The following is a 20,437-nucleotide window of genomic DNA, read 5'->3' on the forward strand; positions in this document are numbered from 1 at the left end:
AAACTAACTAAAGTACACTGTACTCCTATATAATTGTTATTCCCCAATGACCACATATGTACATTAAGATACTTATGTAATTGAAGCAATTCAAGTCCAAAAGATGCACTCTGACCAAGTAGTCAAAACAATACTTATTGAGCCAGTGGAGCACTCACTCATTGACTGTACTCTCACTGTACAGTCACCCTGCCTAAAGTTATGTAATGTTCCAGTGAATTTGAATCAATCAGTGCACTGTCTTAGCCAGTGTAACAAGACATGACAAGCAAACAGCAAAGTCAGAATTGTGTATAATGAGTCTACCAGGGATGCTGTTTCACTTGACGACTGTCTGAAGACTAAGCCAAACCCTTCAACTTGATTCTGACATTCTGAATCATTCCACTGGCATTCAGTAGCTGTTACAGCAGACATAGAGAAGCCTTTTCTCTATGTCTACACCGCAACTGTTAGTCCCAACACATACTTTCCCTTCCCCATGCACATGACTGAGTCATTTACAGGTTGTCCAGACAACAGTACAATTCTTGAGAGCAATTCAGGCCACTATCAAACTTCACTTATCTTGCCACATCATAAATCTCAATGCTTCATCTACAGTTTCCTCCCATATCTTGTCATCAGTATGACATGTAGCTTAGAATACTCTCTAAAAAATGAGCTGTTTCCAAGCCTAAAATATGGATGAAACCCAAACACAACTGTCTGCTAGTAGCCTAGAGATTATCAACCCCAAAAATTATAACATGTCTGAATCACAGAGTTGCGTGGAAAGTGAATCAATTATTTCACTGTTTATATTATGTTCTTTTCCAGAGATAACGTATTTTGTAACTAAGCTCTCTGCTACTAGCTGCTTAAGGTACCCCCCCCTGGGGTTTCTCAGTCCTTTTATTATTAGATTGAAGATATTGTTGAAGATATTGTTTTGCTGTAAAAAATCAGGATTTTGGTCAACAAAACACTTGAAAAAAACAACTGAAGCCCTATACTCTGTGTCTGACTGTTCTCAAACAATGCTTCACAAATATGGGATGACAATTGCGATTTGTTATAGCAAATGCAAACTAAGTTCTCATGCATTGCCATTGATAATAATACTATTGATGACAAAGTATCTAAGATACCCTTAAAAGCCATTCTGGATGGGTGTCAGTTTTTGAGTTAACCACTTATCTTGTGTAGTACCTCCTCCAGCTCTCAGAATTCCTAGGCCAAAAAAATATTCTTTGACCCATTTAATTATAAAAATCCTGACTGCAAAATTTAAACAAAAATGCAAGGATTTCTTTGTAAATGTTGGCCTTAAACAGTGAGTAGATAAATCTCTGGTACTCTAAAGTATGGTATCTCCCTACAAACATTGTAGTTATGTATATCTATGTACCAGTGCATTGCATGCAACCAAGGTGAATTTGCATATTGCGTAACATAATGCTTGGGCTGCCAAAATTCAATATGCAGCTTGTTGTTGTCAGGTGTATTATATGCACACCCTATGAATTAATTTATTCCATATAAGAATTGGGCTGGTAAAAATTTTAATTATAAGTAGACAACTTCAGTATAAAGTGTCAATTTCCTTTCCACACCTGCAAACTAATGTATGATACAAATGAGTTTGTTGTGACGGATAAGGTCAAGTTGTACTAGGTATACAACAGTAGATACCACTTGAGGCAAATTAACAGCAGGAATTATATTACTGAAACATAAACACATGTAGTCACAAGTGTGACCACCCAGTAAACATTACTTAAATGGTTTAAGGAAACAGGTTATATAAAAGGCAGCTAGTTTTCAAACACACACATATGCTACAATACAGCCAAATCAGACTCCTTGTTTGATTGCTGTAGAGCACTGTGTGCTGCCGTCACAATGAAGTTGCTATATATTGCCCTCATTCTTCTGGTGGTAACACTTTGGGTAAGTTGCAATAGACACATACGCTAGCAAGTTACTATATATTATATCGTTATTATTACTGACAGATTGCTGAAGCCAGCTACAGCTGCTCTTCATACAAATATCGCAAGTGTTATCATCCATACAAGTACGACTACAGGTACTGCAGGTGTTGCCCAACTACATGCAACTCTGGTTACTATCTGAGTGCATGTAAATGCATTCGACGATCATGTAACAAGAGATGTTCTTCTGGTTACTATCTGGATTACAGTCGATGCTGGTGCCGCCGTAGACATAGCAGCAAATCTTGCTGCAGGAGCCGATATGGCTACTCTTCCTACAACTATTGCTATCGATACACTAGCAAATACTATTGCAACAACTACAAGGGATGCTATTGGGGATGCTCTTATTAAACTGAAAATGATTGGATCCGGACTGAACATGAACTCTTTTCATATTTGTATATACTATTCATTTATTATGTACACCATCAAATATTTAACCATCAAGCTCTGCTTATCATTTATAATTGTACGATAAGTACTAATCAAACAATGAATATGGAAAGCTACTGCATACATAGTTAATACAACCATTTCACTAAGATCAATACTGGCATATTAAGCAACATGAAATATACTACATGCATCTTTGCTATAGTGTATGGACTGCACTTAGATATTTCAGCTGTGTGCCTACAACCAGTAGCAGGCCAGCTATGGGATCACACCTAGTTCCTGAAAATATTTCCATACAGCATGCATGTGTTTGTATTAATTTTGATTGTCTTTGGGACAAATATACGCCTCTCCCAATGTTGCTTTGAATTACTTATAATGACATAGATCCACAGGAGTAAATGTTCTATACTAAAAGCAGCCTGTGTGTGAGAAACAAAGGCTGTATAGAGCCTGTTGTACAGAGTACATTCAGTGCAGCAATCATATTATTCAAACTCAACCATGGTCATTAATGGTTTTATTATTGCAGAGTGTGATGACAAATTGTCATGCAGTACTAGATCATCATGCAGTTGACAGGAATGTCCAAGATCTAATTACATACATGATTTTGGGAGCTACAAAATCAATATATATAGCACAAACAGAATACACTGTGTGGTGCAGAAGCTATAGAAAAGATTGTTTTCTTAGGTGTGCAAACTATATACATAACAATATGCTTGGCACATTGTAATCTGTTTGTGACTGGATCTGGGAAACTGGTCTTATTGCCCATGACAGAAGATTTGATATTTCACCAAGAACACAAAGCTACATGAATTAACTATAAAATTTCACAATCAAAATCAGCTGGGCTTGAGTGGTCTGCTTTTCCCAAGCTCAGTGAAGTAGTCTGGGGCCTTAATGGAGCTCTGGCCAACCTGGAGATGCTCCGTGGTATTGAATAAAGACCTGTGCTGTAAATTTCCTTTCATTTTATCTAGTTTGAGACCTGAATGGCTGATTATTTTGTCTTATTCATCCCTAAATGTTCCTCTATCATTCTATAAACAACCTCTTGCCCTCCCTACCACCCTTATTGAAGCTCGCCTGATACAGTTAAACTATCTAAAATGGTGAGAAACTTAGCTGTTGGTTACTTATACAGTAGATGCTCTGGAAGGTAAGGAATTGGTGCAAAGGTGTGAAAATTTGCTTTAACCACAGTGCAGTACAACATACTAAATACTTCAAACCGCCAATTCTCATTACTTTTAAATAAGTGATAAGACCAGTTTTCCAGACTAGGTCACATTCGTCAACCTCTATTGCAATTCATACCTGCAACATATGGTATTGATGGCTCAAAAGTTTTGGTACTTTTGAAAGCCTTAATGTTGGATATTTTTCATGATTTATTAATATTAGTTATGTACGTATCTGATAACTGTTTGGCATATAAATAAGCTTAGGTACTCCCTCATCTTTTCATGTGAATATTTCAATAGTTGTTAGAGGCCATAATGCATTAACAAGCAAACCACACATACAAAGTTGCAGATGGTTAATTATGAAATAACTTGGTGTGCACCAAATTATATTGTGGTCAAAGCCATAGCAGTGCTAACCAACATAACATAATCATTGCATAAGTCCATAACAACATAATCATTGCACAACATCTAATAATGGACACATTCTGATGTGAGTGATGTAAGCATTGCCAAATATCATAATAATATTTGAATAATTATGAAACAATACATGATTACATAACTGTCATTAACCCACAAACTGACAAATAAGTTAAACAATGAAAGGAAAAGTATTAATGACAACTAGACCAACACACACACCTTGCAGCAGAGTAACTACACGGTTTTTATATATACATACTAAGTAGAAAAACTATGTTTATATATCCACAAGGATGCATATGCTTTTGAAAGTCTATTATATACAGATGTAGTTAATTGTTTAATACAAGCACTAGTGATACTACAAGCTATTGTATAACATTATTATATAATTATACATAAAAATCCCTACTTCTACTCTACAATTTAAATTTCATTATTGGTCATGCAACTATATTAAAGCTGGTGAACATTTACATGGCTTAAGTGATCAAGAATTTCTTCCTTGACATAACGTCTTTGTTTCTCTTCCACAAGTCTAGAACAGAAATCAGTCACAAGGCTCTCACAAACACTATCACAGATCGAAACTTTCTTAAGTGAACTAACAGCTATGGAATTCTGGGAACTATTTTGTTTCTTGTCAGTTGCAAAGAAACAATCACAAATTAAAGAAGACTTTTTCACTGAACACACTAAGACTTCATTGACACTAGCTGGAATGTCAACAGAAAATACAACTTCAAATAAAGCACAAAACTGTTGTATTACAGACTGCTTTAGTTCTTCATCTCTACACACTAGATTGAGTATCAGGATTCCTACAACAATATAGTAGCAGTAACACAATTCCTGGCACATGCTTGAGTGGTGTGCTACATATGTACAATGGGTACTTGGGCAAATATGACCACCCTCTCAAGACAATGCCATACATGTAAATTCCATGTGTGTGGTCTGTATGTAACACTTGTTAAGGTCTATGCAGTTAAGAAATATGGACACATTTATGTGTGCACAAAATGTGACCCAACACATACTACCCGGGGCCGTTCTAGACAATCAAAGTAGAAGAGCAGTTGCTTTACCCATGCAAGGTCCCACCCAACTTTCCAACAATTCATCCCAATTCTGTGGAGGGTCATGAATTTAAATTTATTATCAATGTTACTGAACAAGTAGATGTTATGCTACTTCTAAAAACCAGGCACCCATGCAATTAATACTATTTCATTCTAACTAAACAGGTAATTAATCAACCATGTATACTTATATTCATGCTATAGTTATTATTAATTCAGCTAGATAAATAGATTTGTAAATACTGTAATTTAGCGTATTTCGTAATTCATGAATTATTTTGCAATTCAGTAATTACGTTGCTATGCACTGCTAAGGAAACGTAACTATAACAAACCACTTTAAACTTCAAATTACAAACAAACATAGGTAGGTAGGTACACACACACGTTTTATGAAAACAATTTCAGTAAACCAGGCGCTCGCCCACAGCCGGCCTTTGGCCGTGCGCCTGGTTTAAAAACATGCCTATGTAGTTCCCTGCTACTCTGCACATTTAGTGTGTGCAACATCATTAACGTAGTTTTCAGGTTTTTGCAAAATACATAACAGAAAAGTATTTAAATTGTAATTTGAAAATTATAATACATAAATATTCATCGGCATTAAATTCTCTGTATATGTGATTGCAGTTTGTTGTTACATTGTTGCAAGGCCAGGCAAAGTTGATTCATAGTTTCTCATTACCCGCTCGTATCACCTTCCACCCTGCTGCCTCTAAATTCATTACTGCTACAATAGATCACATGTGCTAGCGTTTCGATGTTTAGACAAACTAGCTATCATTTTCAGCTAAGAAAACATTTCTTCTTGTTCCAGAAAGGTGGTAAAGTATAAGCATAAACTTAAAGATGGTTTTGATAATCCTTGCAATGACAGCTGCTGTGATATTGGATGGCTTCCTCCATAATGAATAATGAAAAACAACTGCCTGCCCACATTAAAATTGAGAAGTGGCTGATGAGATATAACAATCTACTTTGCCTGGCCTAATGTAGCTATTGATTGTGGTAAGTAACTGACCATCATGTGTGAACAGCATGCACATGTATGCTGAGAAACAATTATATAACTCTGATATTTCCTTTCTTTGCTAGGCAGACTCTGAAGACATCAAATGAATAGGCATACTGCAGTGGTGCTTAGCACAACTGGGTCTGTCATAATTGTTGCCATAATTTCCTGCCACAGCACAGCAATAATTTCCGTCATCAAATAAAAATTCTAACAACAGTTGTTTGTTCTCACTCGTTTCTGTCTAACTGATCTTCTCTCATGTTTCAGTTAACTCTTGATACCAACTTATACTAATGTCTTGTAGCTAATTTTTCCATCTCAACTATATACAGGTAAACATCCTAGCATCAAACATGCAGACAAACTTGTCACAAAGTATTACCGCCATTTTAAACACAGAGAATTACATCTCATATGTTGATATAAAAATATAACTAAAGGGTTATTAGCACTCAATTACTATGATTCCACAACCAATTCTGAATGCCCATGGTTGTTCTATTAGAGTAGTTGATGACCATTCTATTAAAGTACGCTTCATTAAAATTTTCACAAAAAAAAAAAAAACCTTAACAGATTACAGTAACTAGTGACCCCCCTCCCCCCCAACCTAGAACCACACCTTCACACTGCTAACACACTAAAGTAAGAAACTTCTACATAAAATTCTTGGTAGATGATTGTAACTGTGAAAGTTAATGTCGCGCAACTTCTAAAAAAGGTATCCTATAAATGCTAAGTAGGCAATTAATATGAATATTAAGCATTTATCACAAGATTATTTGCATACTCATCTATTTCAAGCTGTTCCTATGGAAATGGAAACAAAAGCAATTTTTTTTACACAAATGTAAGCAAAAATATTACACAAATGCATTCTTCGCTATAAGTGCTTTATTACAATTTGGTAATAGTGTCATCTTATGAAATTTCTTTAGGCAAAGTCTCAAGTCTGTTCTTCATTTTTGTACAAGCACAAACGACACACGTCTCTTTCAAATCAAAAAGAATTCCTGGTAGGCTATGAGGAGAGCCACATTGTTTGTTTTTTTCGGTCATTTAGTAACTGGTTGGGAAAGGCAGAAACCTACTACACCAGTATTTTGAACAGACACAGTTTACCTGTGTAGAAATTCAATATAGGCTCTATACAAGCTTTATTTCTCATACACTGGCTGCTTTCAGCATAAACCTTTTGTTCACATTGGTATGGACAGACAAATACTGTACACATACACAGACTCAAAAAAATTCAGGACACATGTACAGTTGGCCTATAGCCAGCTAACACAATGTGTTGTGATGCATACCTTTGGGATGGACTATAGAGCTCAGTGCTTTAAGAAAATCCTGAGTGACAAATGATGGGGGTGGTCCTCTCAAAGCACTTTCAGACTGCTTGGAATCCACATCCAATATCACCACTGGCCAACCTTTAAGAAAATGTAGAGTACAATAAATAGTTAAGGCGTAACATATAAGAACCATTTCATAATTTCACGTAACAACACATATAAAATAATACATAGTATATATCACCTGGTGTTTTCATGCCAGCTGTTTGTTGATGTACAAACTCAAGCCCATCTCCAATATGTACAGCCATTCTGTCATCAACAGTAAATCCAAACCATTTACTAGCCACTTCCTTCATCATAGGATCCAGCTCAACCACACACAATCTGGCCTGCACACATAACATATTATACAGTGGGCTTAGGACCAACACTGTATAGCTTACTGACTGTATTGCACAGTGAAGGAAGGTTGGCAATAGTCCTCCACCCAATCCAACCAACAGGATATTCTCCATTTTCTGTGTAGCTGTGTATATAACACGTCCAGTAAATTACAGTAAAGGATATTGGTAAATGGGCCAAAACTTGATTTACCATAAGTAATTGGCTGTTCATAGCTACACACAAACTGAAGGTGATATAGTACTACTGCAGTGAACTTAGAATCAAGACATTATGGAATTATGCATAAAGAATTACCATATTCTGTAATCAAATCCTGAATAAAAATCAAGCCAGTTAGCATGGCTGAGTGGAATGAAAAGGCAAGGCTTGAGTGGTCCAATTCCTTCTTTATCTTTTTGTTTTTCTTGACTATGTTATCAAAATATGTACACTACAATAACGTCACTGATAAACTACAACAACGTACCTTGTGTGACCTTGACTTCAGATTGGGCCATGTGTGGTGTACTCAAGAATACTAGTCGTCGCAGCAAGTGACCATCTTCATCAACCACTTCTTCAACCACAAATGCTCCAGTGCAGTCAGAATTACCTTCAAAAACAATTTCTCTGTTGCCGAGGCCATCACCTAGTGACAGCACTGGCCATTGCTACAATAAAACAAAAATGCAATGAATGGCTTAGGAGTTATGACCAGTTACAAGAGTTCACAACATTAAAGGAATAAGATTCTGATATTGGTTACCAATGTGTATTTTGTATGTAATGTACTGACAGGAATAAAATATTCAGTCAGGTCGTAACTACTATAGGAGGAAAAAAGATTTTAGATACTCCTATGTTGTGGGCGATTGGGTTTATATTTTTATTTACTACTGCTGGCAGGTAATACAAAAAATATATCTGTGTATGTTAACCACAATTGAAACTACGATATCAGTTGACAGTCTGAATTATCCTACAAATCGCCTTAGCTAAAGGGACTTACCTTCTTCGTGTTGGTGGCAGTAGTTTGGACAAACTCAGCAGCTTTACTGGACACCTCCTCCTTCACAGCATCAAGACTCATATACTGATGCCATCGGTGAAGTGTAACAACCACAAGTCTCTCATAACCTAAAACCAGGTACACAACAAAGAGACTGATTCTACCAAAATAAATATGTACGCATCAATGGAACCTGCATAACACAAAGTGTCATCCTGATTTTCCAATTCAGCTCATGCACCTTGAGAACTTAACTAAAAGTACGTGCACTACACAGGTGCTCTTAGTATAATTGAGTGTCCACATTACAACAGGTTCTACTTAAGTGGCAGTGCATAAGCACACAAGTACCTAGCTATTAATACTTAAATACTGCTTAGAATACTCTAACAGAACATACGTACAAAATGTGTAATCATAAATATTAGAATATCACTCTTATATTACTTACCAGCTGATTCTGCTAACTGTCGTCTGCCATTATAGGAGGAAAATAGCCAGTCAATCTCTCTACAGAATAATACACAACCATAAATAAACTATATAGACCAAACAATACAAGACTACAACATGCACACTGCTGAATGCATGTACCATCATACAAATACGTCACAATTACTCTGGAACAATACAACATTTTCCTACCTGCCATGTGGAACAATAAATATGGCAAATTGTCCGTTTTTAACTTTTCCTTTGGGTTGGTCAACTACAGTTAATGTATATTTTGGTTCTTTGCTTTCTGTGGTCCATAAGTCAATCTGTGTACTCTCTCCTGGATGTACGCTGGTGGGAAACTTGAAACAGTAAACAACAATGGGAACACAACAGACCTCCTCAAGTGTTGTTCAACAATGGCAGTTTGTTGGGCATCTTCAATGTGACTCTTTATTTGATCAATGGAATCCAGACGGACAAACTTTTCATCAGATCCATATGCAACCTCATACAACTAAGATAAGAGTAAACGTTACACACATGCTGACATGCATGCATGGTATTACCTTTAGTGATGGTCTCCCTTCAATTGGCATCACTTTAGTCATGATAAATACGAAAACCGGCAACGCTTTTCCAATTCCTCCTTCTGTTTGTTTTTCTGAGTCACCAAGTTTGACCTGGTGAAGACGAACCAGCCATCCATCTGCAAACTGCTTCAAAATGAAGTCTACAATGTGCCCCTGAGCAAGGCTGATGCAAATATAACGCCCACTATTCTTTAAAACACGTCTGATTTCTGCTACCATTGTAGCAACCTTCCCAGCAGTTTCTGAACTATCGTCGGTCATTATAGCATCCAGAGTGCCCTTATCTATCACACTGTCAAATGTGTTATCTGTATAGCTCATCTTAAGTAAATCCATTTGTAGAAAATGCATATTTGGCCGCTTTGACTTGTTACGATCAGTCATCTGTCGTATTACAACTGCAGAAATGTCCACATTCTCAATGCTATTGAAGCCAGCATCATACAGGTCCTCGCTCAGACGTGAATTACCACATCCAGCCATCAACACTTTATTGCTACGCTTGATATATTTGTGTAGCACGTGACACAGGTCGGTGTACTCTCCATACCACTCAAAAGGTGCACTTCTTTTAGTAAAGAACTTCTCCCAGTATTCTTTCCTCTGAAATTCAGTGGTTGAACGCGGAAGAAGGCTCATTTTCTTACGCACTATGTCTAATATCTATGTTTCTACATTGCACGTGAGTTGCCTGCTCACGAAGCGCATATTATATGGAGCAAATTTTTGTAGCGCGCTATAAAATTATAGTTTTAGTCGAAGTTCTAGTCCACCTCGTGAAGCATGGAAAAGAATATGGGAAAGAAGATAAACGTCAATGCGGCTTCTGTAAGTTAACTTGTATACTGTGGTACATTTAGTAGAGATTTCCAACTAAATTAAATAATTAACATTCCATACATTCATTGGTATGAACAATATTGTGCATTTTGTCAGAGTCATTTTAGTGCAAACCCCACCTCAATCAGTGGTTCCTATCAAAAGATATAAGGAAAAGAAGTTGACAGTGTGATGATTTTTGTGTACAGCATTTCAATGCTTTTTATGTATATTGCATGGCACCAAACACAATATACAAAGTGTCATAAATCTAGATAGGAAACTAATAACGACATGAAATTTTCACCACATATCTATTTTATGAAGAACAGCATATGAAGTAAGTAAAACCTCTCAAAAGTGACCACTTCTTTGTAGACTGACCACTCAGAATATTACATGAATAAAGCAAGTGATGCATAAATAAAACTGTATTATGTAATACTAAATATATATACACAGGTACTTAATGCATTTTCAAGGATAACTAACTAGAAAAATCGGTAATATTTTATAAATGGCAAGTACTGGCATCACAAGTCGCAATTAACACGTACTTCGGAAACATGACAATCAGATAACACACTGTAAGAGCAACATTATTTTTAAAATAGATTTGTTTGGACACTGCTCAGCTTTATTTATCACATTGTAAGCACTAAGGATGATAACTATTATATAACACAATGACATCACTGTACTACAAAGAGAAATTATAAATAGTTTCTGATCAAAATTACAATCACTGAAGCTGCTATAAAATGGATCAAAACAGCAGTAAACACACCAGAATATAACATCAGGTAAGTGTGAAGCCATGTAAGGTTGGTATCACATGCCAGTCTCCACTTTTGAAAAGATTATGTTCAACCTTGAACCTTATTTGCAATTCCGCGCAAGACAACAAACTGCTCACCTTCAAACTATACTTGCATCGATGCAGGGGGATGCCTTGAAGCCCAGGATGATTGTAATGCTGAATTCTGAGCAGTGTTAGATGGTGATTTACCTTTAAAAGGGCCATATTTCCATCGTAATCCAACATCAATCGTCCTCCAATCAAAAAACACATGGAAAAATCGAAATCAGCATATACGGTTTGCCCAGAACCACTTTCTTTGTCCTCATCAGCAGCAGATTCACGCGGAAACACTCGGAAACTTCGGCTATCACAGGTGCCACATTCTTCCAATTAGAATTACGTACGCAATTATTTGTATGGGCTTCCTATGGGGATTTTTATTTCTCAAACTTTGATTTGCTGTATTTCAATAAATACCGCATGGATTTTAATCCAGTAAAGTGCAATACAAAGTACGAAGCATTGGCTACCATTTACTGGAACGGCAGCTTGTGAAATGTTTATTGAAGGTGTATAATTTAAGTAGCAAAAATATGTGTGAAAAATTGGTAGGTTGGAAATCGCTACATTTAGTCACTCACAATTCCCACCATGACCAAATGTTATTGTTATTTGTAGCTTGTAGATCTAAAGGCAGAATTGTTTAAAAGGAAAGAACAATTTAAACGAGAGAGAGGAGGCAGTAGTACTACATTCACATCAAAGCCTGTGTCAGAGAAGGTGAGATGTGTACTGTTGTGTGATGTCAATTAGTCAAAGTTTTTTAACCCTAGACTGCCTCAATATGGCTTAAACACAAGCACAATAAAGTCAGTAAAGGTAAACCACTAACTAAGGCAGCTGAAGTGCCTTCCCTTACACAGGAAGAAGAGAATCAGTTGGCACGGTCACGGTAAGGTGGTGGTGATTGAAGCTGATACTAGTTGAATGTTTTCAGTGCTGCACTGGAGGCTAAAGCTGCTTTGTATAACAAATTAATGAAGAAGGAAAATTTACCAGGTAGATGTGTTGTGATGAACTTTTGTTTCTGTGACGTATGTACATATCTGGTCTCCAAAATTTATGCACATAATAATTATGTACTTTGTTCCTTGAAGCTTTGTGGAAAAAATTCATAGAAGCACTATTATTTTGTCTGCCAGTCTGTTTTTTTTTTTTTTGGTCTCTATTCTATTAAAAATTTTTTCGAATAACCATGAGTGATTCCTATTATGTATGACTACTATTTTAGGGTCATACCCATTTGAAAAGTTGTTGTTCGGACCTGACTGACCCAATTTGCACAAATGTTATTTAAGAAAAGATCACATGACACCTAGAATTCAGTGTAAAATGATCAAGATACTCTAATAGAACAGTCAGAGTCTATATATATGGGCGTAGTTCCCTCGCTTAAAACCAGTGTAGCTACCTATACTTAGTGGCTAAGAAAACCTAACACATATATAGCTAGGTATATATTTCAGTGCCATCGATGTCTCATTGAGCTATATGCATGTAGCTACATTTATTTCCCTTTTGTATAACTAGAAAGTATTTGACATGTCTGCAGACAATGCAGTAGCTATAAATATTTTATCCAACTTATATATTAGCTAGCTGTGTTTTTTTTTTTGTTTTTTTTTTTGTTTTTTTTTTTGCTTTGCTTGCTTACTGACCGACCCAGTTTGTTGTAAAATAAATCCAAGCAACAACTTTTCAAATAGGTATGACCTAACAGCACCTAAATTGTGTCAGCTTTCCTCTGACAAGGAGTCATCACATAATATAGTGCATGGTGGTGTATAGTAATATCAACTTTATTTTTTTGTAGTAACATTAGCTAAAGCTTTGCATTTTGTATATGGATCATTATCTAGTAATGTGATGGGGGGTTCACTGGGTAAGTGTGTTAAGAGGTGTACAGTGCAAGGCAACGTTACATCAGTGGCTTACAAGGGATAAGGGACACAGACAAAGTGGATTATGTAAAGACTTCTTCCTATTTCTAATTTGTATTTATGCTATGCATAACTGATTAAGTGGTTGTTTAGTAGTTTGTAACTAATGCGAATGTCCACACACCGTTACTTTGCAGAAGAGGAAGATGATGTCCCTTACCTGGTTGACTTCCAACAGAAGTACATAGACAAAACCCATCAACATAATATGGAGGCTGACTCTAACATGGCAACTACACATTCTAATGATGATGTAGCCCAGGAGAGTAGTAGTGATAATGACTGGTATGTGTAGTGGGAAGAGTATTTGCATTTAAATGTGTAATTGAAATCAGCCAGCTAGACACCTGGTTTCTTTAGAAAAGTGATACATGTATGTATGAGCATGAATTTACTGTTACAATTACAATTTTTATGTATAATGGTTGATCGCAGTATAAGACAGTGTATTATGTTTTTACATACAGGACTATAGGTACATGGGCATACTTTTTAAAGCTGTAGTTTGTTTGTATAAACCAGTACGATTAGTGATCGTATAAAGTTGCTGAACACTTCGAGTGTTGTTGCTGCATGATATATAGAACACTTTTGTGTTGAAAGGAAACTTGTGTGGTGGTGACCTAATATGCACTTTTTTAAATGAAAGAGCAGTTTTAGTAGTTATGCCAAAGAATTTGTGTAGGAAAACTTGACAAAAAAAATACAGTCCAGAGCTTCTCAACATGTACATATTTGTGTATATATGTGTTTACATAGGAGTACGGCAAACACTGTGACATTGTTAGTATAGTGTGGATTAGTAATAACAAATGTAACAATGAATTCCTATCATGTAGTTCTTCTTGTGATGCAATGTAATAATAGGGTAGAGTATACTGATTCATTTGGACGAACAAGAAAGTGTCTTAGAAAAGACTTTGCCGAACACAAAGAAAGTGACCACCAAGTGATTAGTAGTAGAGACAGGTAAAGATATTGACGTATATTGTGACATTAGTCCAGTTACTCCTAAGATCTCCACTACCAGACTTGATGTCAGAAGATATGATGAGAGATCGGGAGAGACAGAAATGGGAAGAGGAAGCACTTGAGGAACTTAGTGAAGAAACTGGTCCATTACATTACCAAGATGTCCAACATAATGGTTTGTATATGTGTGTACTGTGGATTTTATGTTCAACTGTAGCTGATGTGCTTATGCCAGTTAATATTCATCATGCACTCAACGCACTCATCAAATTGGTGAAAAGGTTTGTACCATTAAGTGTCTATGAGGTGAACTGAGTTTTGCTCCCTCCATTAATTAATAGGTGTGATATTGTAAAGGAAACGGCAATATTGTGCATTATTGATATTGTACTGACTTGCAACCAGTATTGTTAAGCCAACTGCTATGATTAATGGTTTACTGCATACAGACTGTATTCGTGACATCATCTTTTGGTTATCTACATGATGTTGAGACGTCTGTTCTATTAGAGTCTGTTCTACCTCGCTGGGCTATCTTATACCAAGAGTAAATTGGGAATTTTTATGAAAGAAAAGATTGGATGTTTCTTTGCTTAGCTTTCATAAGTATGAGTACTTTTGTTCATATAAAAAGACAATAATCTACAGTTTGCAAACATCTTCTTGTGATGTAACTAACTTTCAATGCTCAACTTATGAATATTTTCTTTCATGAAAATTTACGTAAAGCTGAAGGCATTCAGTACATCAATGGCCACTATAGAAGAGTACTGCTGACTGTATTGGTGGATATATAATAGTTATGTGAACACATCACAAGAGTTTACAATGAGGGATCATTAGGTTAGTGCTAGGACAAAATGTTTGAATTGTTCAAATTTCCTTACTAAATCTTTGTATATGCCTAAACCTGCACTATTTATCTTATGGTAAGCCCTGGGTGTTTGAGTATTTCACTGGGTAACTTAAAATCCTTGATAATAATGCTTACTTTTATATTGCTGTTGTTTGGACTATTTAAGGTTTTTCTTTGACCAAAACTCCCAGAATATCCACCAAGAAGTTATTTGATTTTATCAAGCTTTTAAGCAAAATTTTACTGGTAAGAAATGTCCGATGCTTCATTTGTTTACAGTCAAGTTCTACTCTTAGTATAGCCTGTACTCGTGGTTTTACGAAAAGTCATAGGTTGAATGATATCACATTTGCTGTTAGTTTTCTTTTTTACTGGTCAAAGTCTCTTTGTTAGATATTATGATTTACTTCTTCAATAGTTTGGTAACACACATGTTTACGCTGTGATGATCTCAAGGATGTGATGACTTCTTTGGTTGTAATGTGTACAATGAACCAGACACCACTCAATTAGTAATGTAATTTTGGTATTGTAACTATGAGCACAATACTGTAGTTATAGTAACAAAGTTTTCTTTACACTCAACAGAGATCAGGACTCATGGCGTAGCCTACTATCAGTTTGCAACTGATGAAGAGAAAAGGAAAGAGCAGTTAGCAGCTCTTAACAAGCTCCGTGATCAGGTATTATCCAGTCACTTGTTGTTATAAATGTTACCAGCACTTTTTGCAGACAATTGAACAAAGGAAAAGGCGGGAGAAGTTGAAAGAGAAACGGAAGGCAATAGCAGAAACTAGATTAAGAAAGATCAAAGCAAGGAAGTTGGGATTGAATGAGGAAGAAGTTGCTGCATTGGAAGAGACACCAAGTGAGCCATCACAAGAAGTAAAGGAAGAAGAGGTAGATAAACAAGAGCAAGAAGTCACTACTAAACTGAATGAAATGGAGGCAACCTTAAAGCGTACAAAGCATCTGAGACCATGGGATAGAGGAAAGAGTAAGTAAATGGTGGTCATACACACCCATATTTACCATGTGATCCTAATAGTTGTTGATCCTATTAAAAGGCGAAAGCAAGAACTTGAAGATGAGAGATTACCAGAATTTGCTCCTCCAGCTTCATACTACAAATCAGATAGACAGAAATCTTATGTGGAATCAGACCATTTGTCTAATGATACAGTTAATGATGATTTGATGTGTGACTCAGCAGATGTTTCTGCAAGTAGTCAACCAAGTGACTCCCATCCACCTTTCCAGCTCCCACCTTTGTTTGCCTATCCGTTCCCTCCTCCAGCAACTGCACATTTTTTCAGCGAAAATGTTGGCAATGAAGGGAACATGACAGAACAGAGAGATCCAGACAAGAGTACAAGTAGTAATGTTACAACACGTCAGAATCCTGATGATAGTAGTATTAGGGAATCTGTGAGTGAGGTACTAAGATATTATAAGACTAAATTTGTGAAAACCGAATAATTTGTACTCTGTATGTCACTACAGTTACCATAAGACAATAACCACTGCTTTGTATACTATACGGTGAGCCATGCATGTGTATTAAGATATATCTATGAGACTTATTATTTGCAAATATTCAACTTTTATTAATTTTCTTGTACACACACAAAAGCTACACACTAAAATATGTAGTTTCAGTCCAAATAAGGTCAGGCCACTGTAGTGTTCTTTATATAAGAAGTTACAGGCAATCCCACTGGCATGATCTGTCTATGTAGCAAGAATAAGGATCATCGTAGCCGTAACACGTATCATATCCATACTTGCGGGGAAGACAACATACTTTCTCACAGATACATGCATCTTTGTTCAGTTTGTAACCTTTTGAACATCTCCTATCACAGACACATTCACATTTCTTTGTATCAAGTTTGTAGTAACGTGGGCAAGTCTTTGCACAGAAGCATTCACATTTCCTGGTGTCAAGCTTGTAACCAGGAGGGCATTTCTTGTTGCAGATACATTGACATTTGTCGCTTGCGAGGACATAATCTGGTGGACATGTCTTGGCACACACGCACACACACTTTTTAGCATCAAGCTTGTAGCCTGGTGGGCAGGTCCTAGCACAGACGCATTCACATTTCCTGGTGTCTAGTTTGTAGTTAGGTGGGCAAGTCTTTGCACAGATACACTGGCACTTATCACTGTCAAGCTTGTATCCATCAGGGCACTTTCGGTTGCAGACACATTCACACTTCTTAACATCTAGTTCGTAATAGCGAGGACATCTCTTGGCACAGATGCATTCACATTTCCTGCTATCAAGCCTGTAGCCTTTGGGGCATTCCTTGTTACAGATGCACCGACATCTCCTGGTGTCAAGCTTGTAATCAGGAGGGCACTGCCTGTCACAAACACACTGGCACTTATTACTGTCAAGCTTGTATCCATCAGGGCACTTTCGGTTGCAGACACATTCACACTTCTTAACATCTAGTTCGTAGTAGCGAGGGCATCTCTTGGCACAGACACATTCACATTCCTTGCGATCAAGCTTGTAATCACGAGGGCACTTCCTACTGCAGAAGCATTCACATCGGTGCTTGTTCAACGTGTAGTAATTAGGGCACTTGCGGATGCAGACACATCCACACACCCTGGGGTCTGGTTTGTAGTGCTCATTTTTGCAGTTGTCCCATCCATAGGGGCATGCTGCAGTTACCTGAAATGTAGCAATTATATTTAGATTACTGTAAAATTAACATACAAAGCATAGTCTTACCCAGAAGAGGCATACAAAGGCCAAAATAGCAACTGTGAAGCTCTGCATCTTTCTTCAGAATCCAGCAACTTGAAATAAGCTTCGTTCTTGACTAGGGTCTGTAGCTACAGCTTATATACCCTCTCAAGTGAGAAATAAGGCATTGTAGAAGGTTATATAGGCTTTGTTTCTAGCTAACAAGTTTAACAGAAAATTGGATCATTTTTTCTGTTGTGGGCACATTGTGTGCCTAATGAGTTTAGAGTAGCTATCAAGTTTAGTGTCTCCTACATGATCATTTGATCTCTCTTGATGTGTGATTACATAACTATAGTAGAACAGGTGCAGCTCAGGACTTCCTCTAAGGTATACATCTACATAAACATGAGGCCTTGTATTAATATTTCATCGTGCTCACAAGTACCTTCTATAAGAATTCAATTTCTGTTGTAATATTTGTAGACTACATGGTGGGCACAACATAATCAATGGGTGGGTTATACACAGCTGTGTATATAGTAAGTCCTTGATTGCAGCATAACATGACATTATATACCATAACACTCTGACCACAAGTGGGCTGTAAGTCTATGCTTAGTATAAACACCATGAGTGTACAGAAACTCTGCTAAAAGAATTACATGCTCACAAGTTAACTAGCTAAAGGATTTGTATCTACCTTAAATCTTTGCTTATACAATATGGGATACTTAGCCTTGAGGTTAACCATAATGTCAATGTGCTAGACAGTACCCACCCAAGTATTGTCTGTTAAATATAATTACCCATCTGTCACCTACTTGTGACCAGTCATCCTTTCACCATGAGCTCTATTTCATTTAATGGTCTGGTGTGTTGAATGTTTGGATCTGTAAACAAGACAGAAGTATTGTTCAAATTGTGTAATTGACTATTGATTGTTGGAACAACCTCCCAAGCTATGTTGTACCTCAACGATTTTTAACTTGATAACACTGAACTATTGAACTGAAATGGGTTTACAAGGTTATGGACTCACTGTGTTTATTGTAATGTCCACTACAATAAATGAATAAATAAATTAAATCCGCTATCATGCATACTACTATACTGTTCACCTTTTTGAGAAAAAAATTTTTGATCAGTATTGATCGTTCATTATAACACATTGAATGTGCTAAAATAATGTTATTAAAAGAATGATAATGAAAAACATGCATATACCTAGCTATAGAGCATGAATATGTGTCTCTAAGTTTCTAATTCAGTTCCCTTGACCAGGTATTGGTTCACTGCATAAAAGCCATATTGGCGGTGGACTGCTCAGTGAATAGACTACACATTGGAGTCATAAAGGTATTGATAGGATTTTGGCTTGGCAGTTGCACCAAATAAATTTGGCAAATTAAATTCATCACCAATTATACCATGCCCACAGTATATAGCTATCTGCATGATTTTATATCCTCCAGAACATGCTACCATATAATATGGGGCACAAAAGCCTAAAAATGAAATAACCGCACAAAGTTGCTACACTGTTAGCTACACTAAATTTACCTAGTTCAACTTGTCAGGTTTGCTTTCAATGCATGCATGCTTTCAACACATGTATGCATGGCTTTATGGCGGTCATATATTAAGCCAGACATGTCTACAGCTGTGTAAAGACCACGGATATGCTGGAGAGGCTCAGTTCAAACACCCTGGACAAACAAGGAGGGTGCTGAATATGTTTTATAAGTTTATTTTGTGAGATTTCAACCTTTCATTGACAGGCTGTTTTGTGGCCTGGATTCTTCACTATCCATTTCCGTTTGGTTGTCCTCCCCAACATCCCTCACTCTCTGCCCCTTGTGAGGACTTGTAATGCAGCAATACTTGTGCCAGAACTTAAAATCACTTGTCTATAAAATGGCAAGAAACTCTGCTAGGATTACCTCGGCCACCATTGCAGATGCTCAGTGAATAGCTCCTTTATGTTTTGCAATATGTCACCAATGCACCCATACAGGTTATTTTCCAATATATTGTCCAGTTCACAAATTATCTATAATCTAGACCTCACACAAGATGACAGAGGTTACCTGGTCACGTACACACAGTATTATGACAGGTGTTGTGTTAACCTCATAAAGACATTTAGTAGATAAATACTGGCTAAGTAGTGTCTAGCACATTGGAATTATGGCATTGTCACATGATATTATGCCTCTCCTGTCAATTACACAATACAATTATATACACCATAAGTGGATAAGGCACCTCTCCTTTGTCTCTAGGTGGCTTGCTAAAGGCTGAATATGTGAATTCTTGTCTCCTGTACTTTTTGTTTTTCATTTGGTTCCCCAGGCTTAGTTGCCCAGCTAGGTAATGATGAAATGGATTGTGGTCTAGTAACTCTAATCAAATAGTATATTATCCCAATAGCTGCATATGGCATGGCCTGGCAACCAACAATAAGCTCACAC

General features: G+C 36.8%; 3 protein-coding genes and 1 long non-coding RNA gene across 4 annotated transcripts; 2 read left to right on the forward strand and 2 right to left on the reverse strand.

Annotated features, from left to right (window-relative positions):
- The first annotated feature begins 1,262 nt into the window (after window positions 1-1,262).
- Window positions 1,263-2,472, forward strand: LOC136268058 (uncharacterized). The gene is made up of 2 exons (XR_010706860.1): window positions 1,263-1,932; window positions 1,998-2,472. It is a non-coding gene; the product is annotated as an uncharacterized lncRNA (long non-coding RNA).
- Window positions 2,473-4,168: 1,696 nt separating this feature from the next.
- On the reverse strand, window positions 4,169-10,522 carry LOC136268059 (eEF1A lysine and N-terminal methyltransferase-like). Its single transcript, XM_066063288.1, has 11 exons — window positions 9,790-10,522; window positions 9,619-9,737; window positions 9,431-9,571; window positions 9,237-9,295; window positions 8,786-8,913; window positions 8,264-8,447; window positions 8,092-8,205; window positions 7,836-7,918; window positions 7,634-7,781; window positions 7,405-7,527; window positions 4,169-4,818 (listed from the first exon to the last, which is right to left on the reverse strand). Exons 1-11 carry the CDS (start codon window positions 10,450-10,452, stop codon window positions 4,454-4,456), a joined length of 2,127 nt encoding a protein of 708 aa, XP_065919360.1. The 5' UTR covers window positions 10,453-10,522; the 3' UTR covers window positions 4,169-4,453.
- Window positions 10,518-16,800, forward strand: LOC136268060 (coiled-coil domain-containing protein 174-like). The gene is made up of 10 exons (XM_066063290.1): window positions 10,518-10,641; window positions 12,113-12,214; window positions 12,268-12,386; window positions 12,432-12,493; window positions 13,572-13,719; window positions 14,302-14,403; window positions 14,451-14,581; window positions 15,851-15,945; window positions 15,995-16,259; window positions 16,311-16,800. Exons 1-10 carry the CDS (start codon window positions 10,597-10,599, stop codon window positions 16,739-16,741), a joined length of 1,500 nt encoding a protein of 499 aa, XP_065919362.1. The 5' UTR covers window positions 10,518-10,596; the 3' UTR covers window positions 16,742-16,800.
- Window positions 16,801-16,832: 32 nt separating this feature from the next.
- Window positions 16,833-18,159, reverse strand: LOC136268061 (antistasin-like). The gene is made up of 2 exons (XM_066063291.1): window positions 18,009-18,159; window positions 16,833-17,948 (listed from the first exon to the last, which is right to left on the reverse strand). Exons 1-2 carry the CDS (start codon window positions 18,054-18,056, stop codon window positions 16,965-16,967), a joined length of 1,032 nt encoding a protein of 343 aa, XP_065919363.1. The 5' UTR covers window positions 18,057-18,159; the 3' UTR covers window positions 16,833-16,964.
- Between the last annotated feature and the right edge of the window lie 2,278 nt (window positions 18,160-20,437).

This window comes from Dysidea avara, chromosome 10 (genome assembly GCF_963678975.1).
Source record: "Dysidea avara chromosome 10, odDysAvar1.4, whole genome shotgun sequence".
Taxonomy (NCBI): Eukaryota; Metazoa; Porifera; class Demospongiae; order Dictyoceratida; family Dysideidae; genus Dysidea; species Dysidea avara.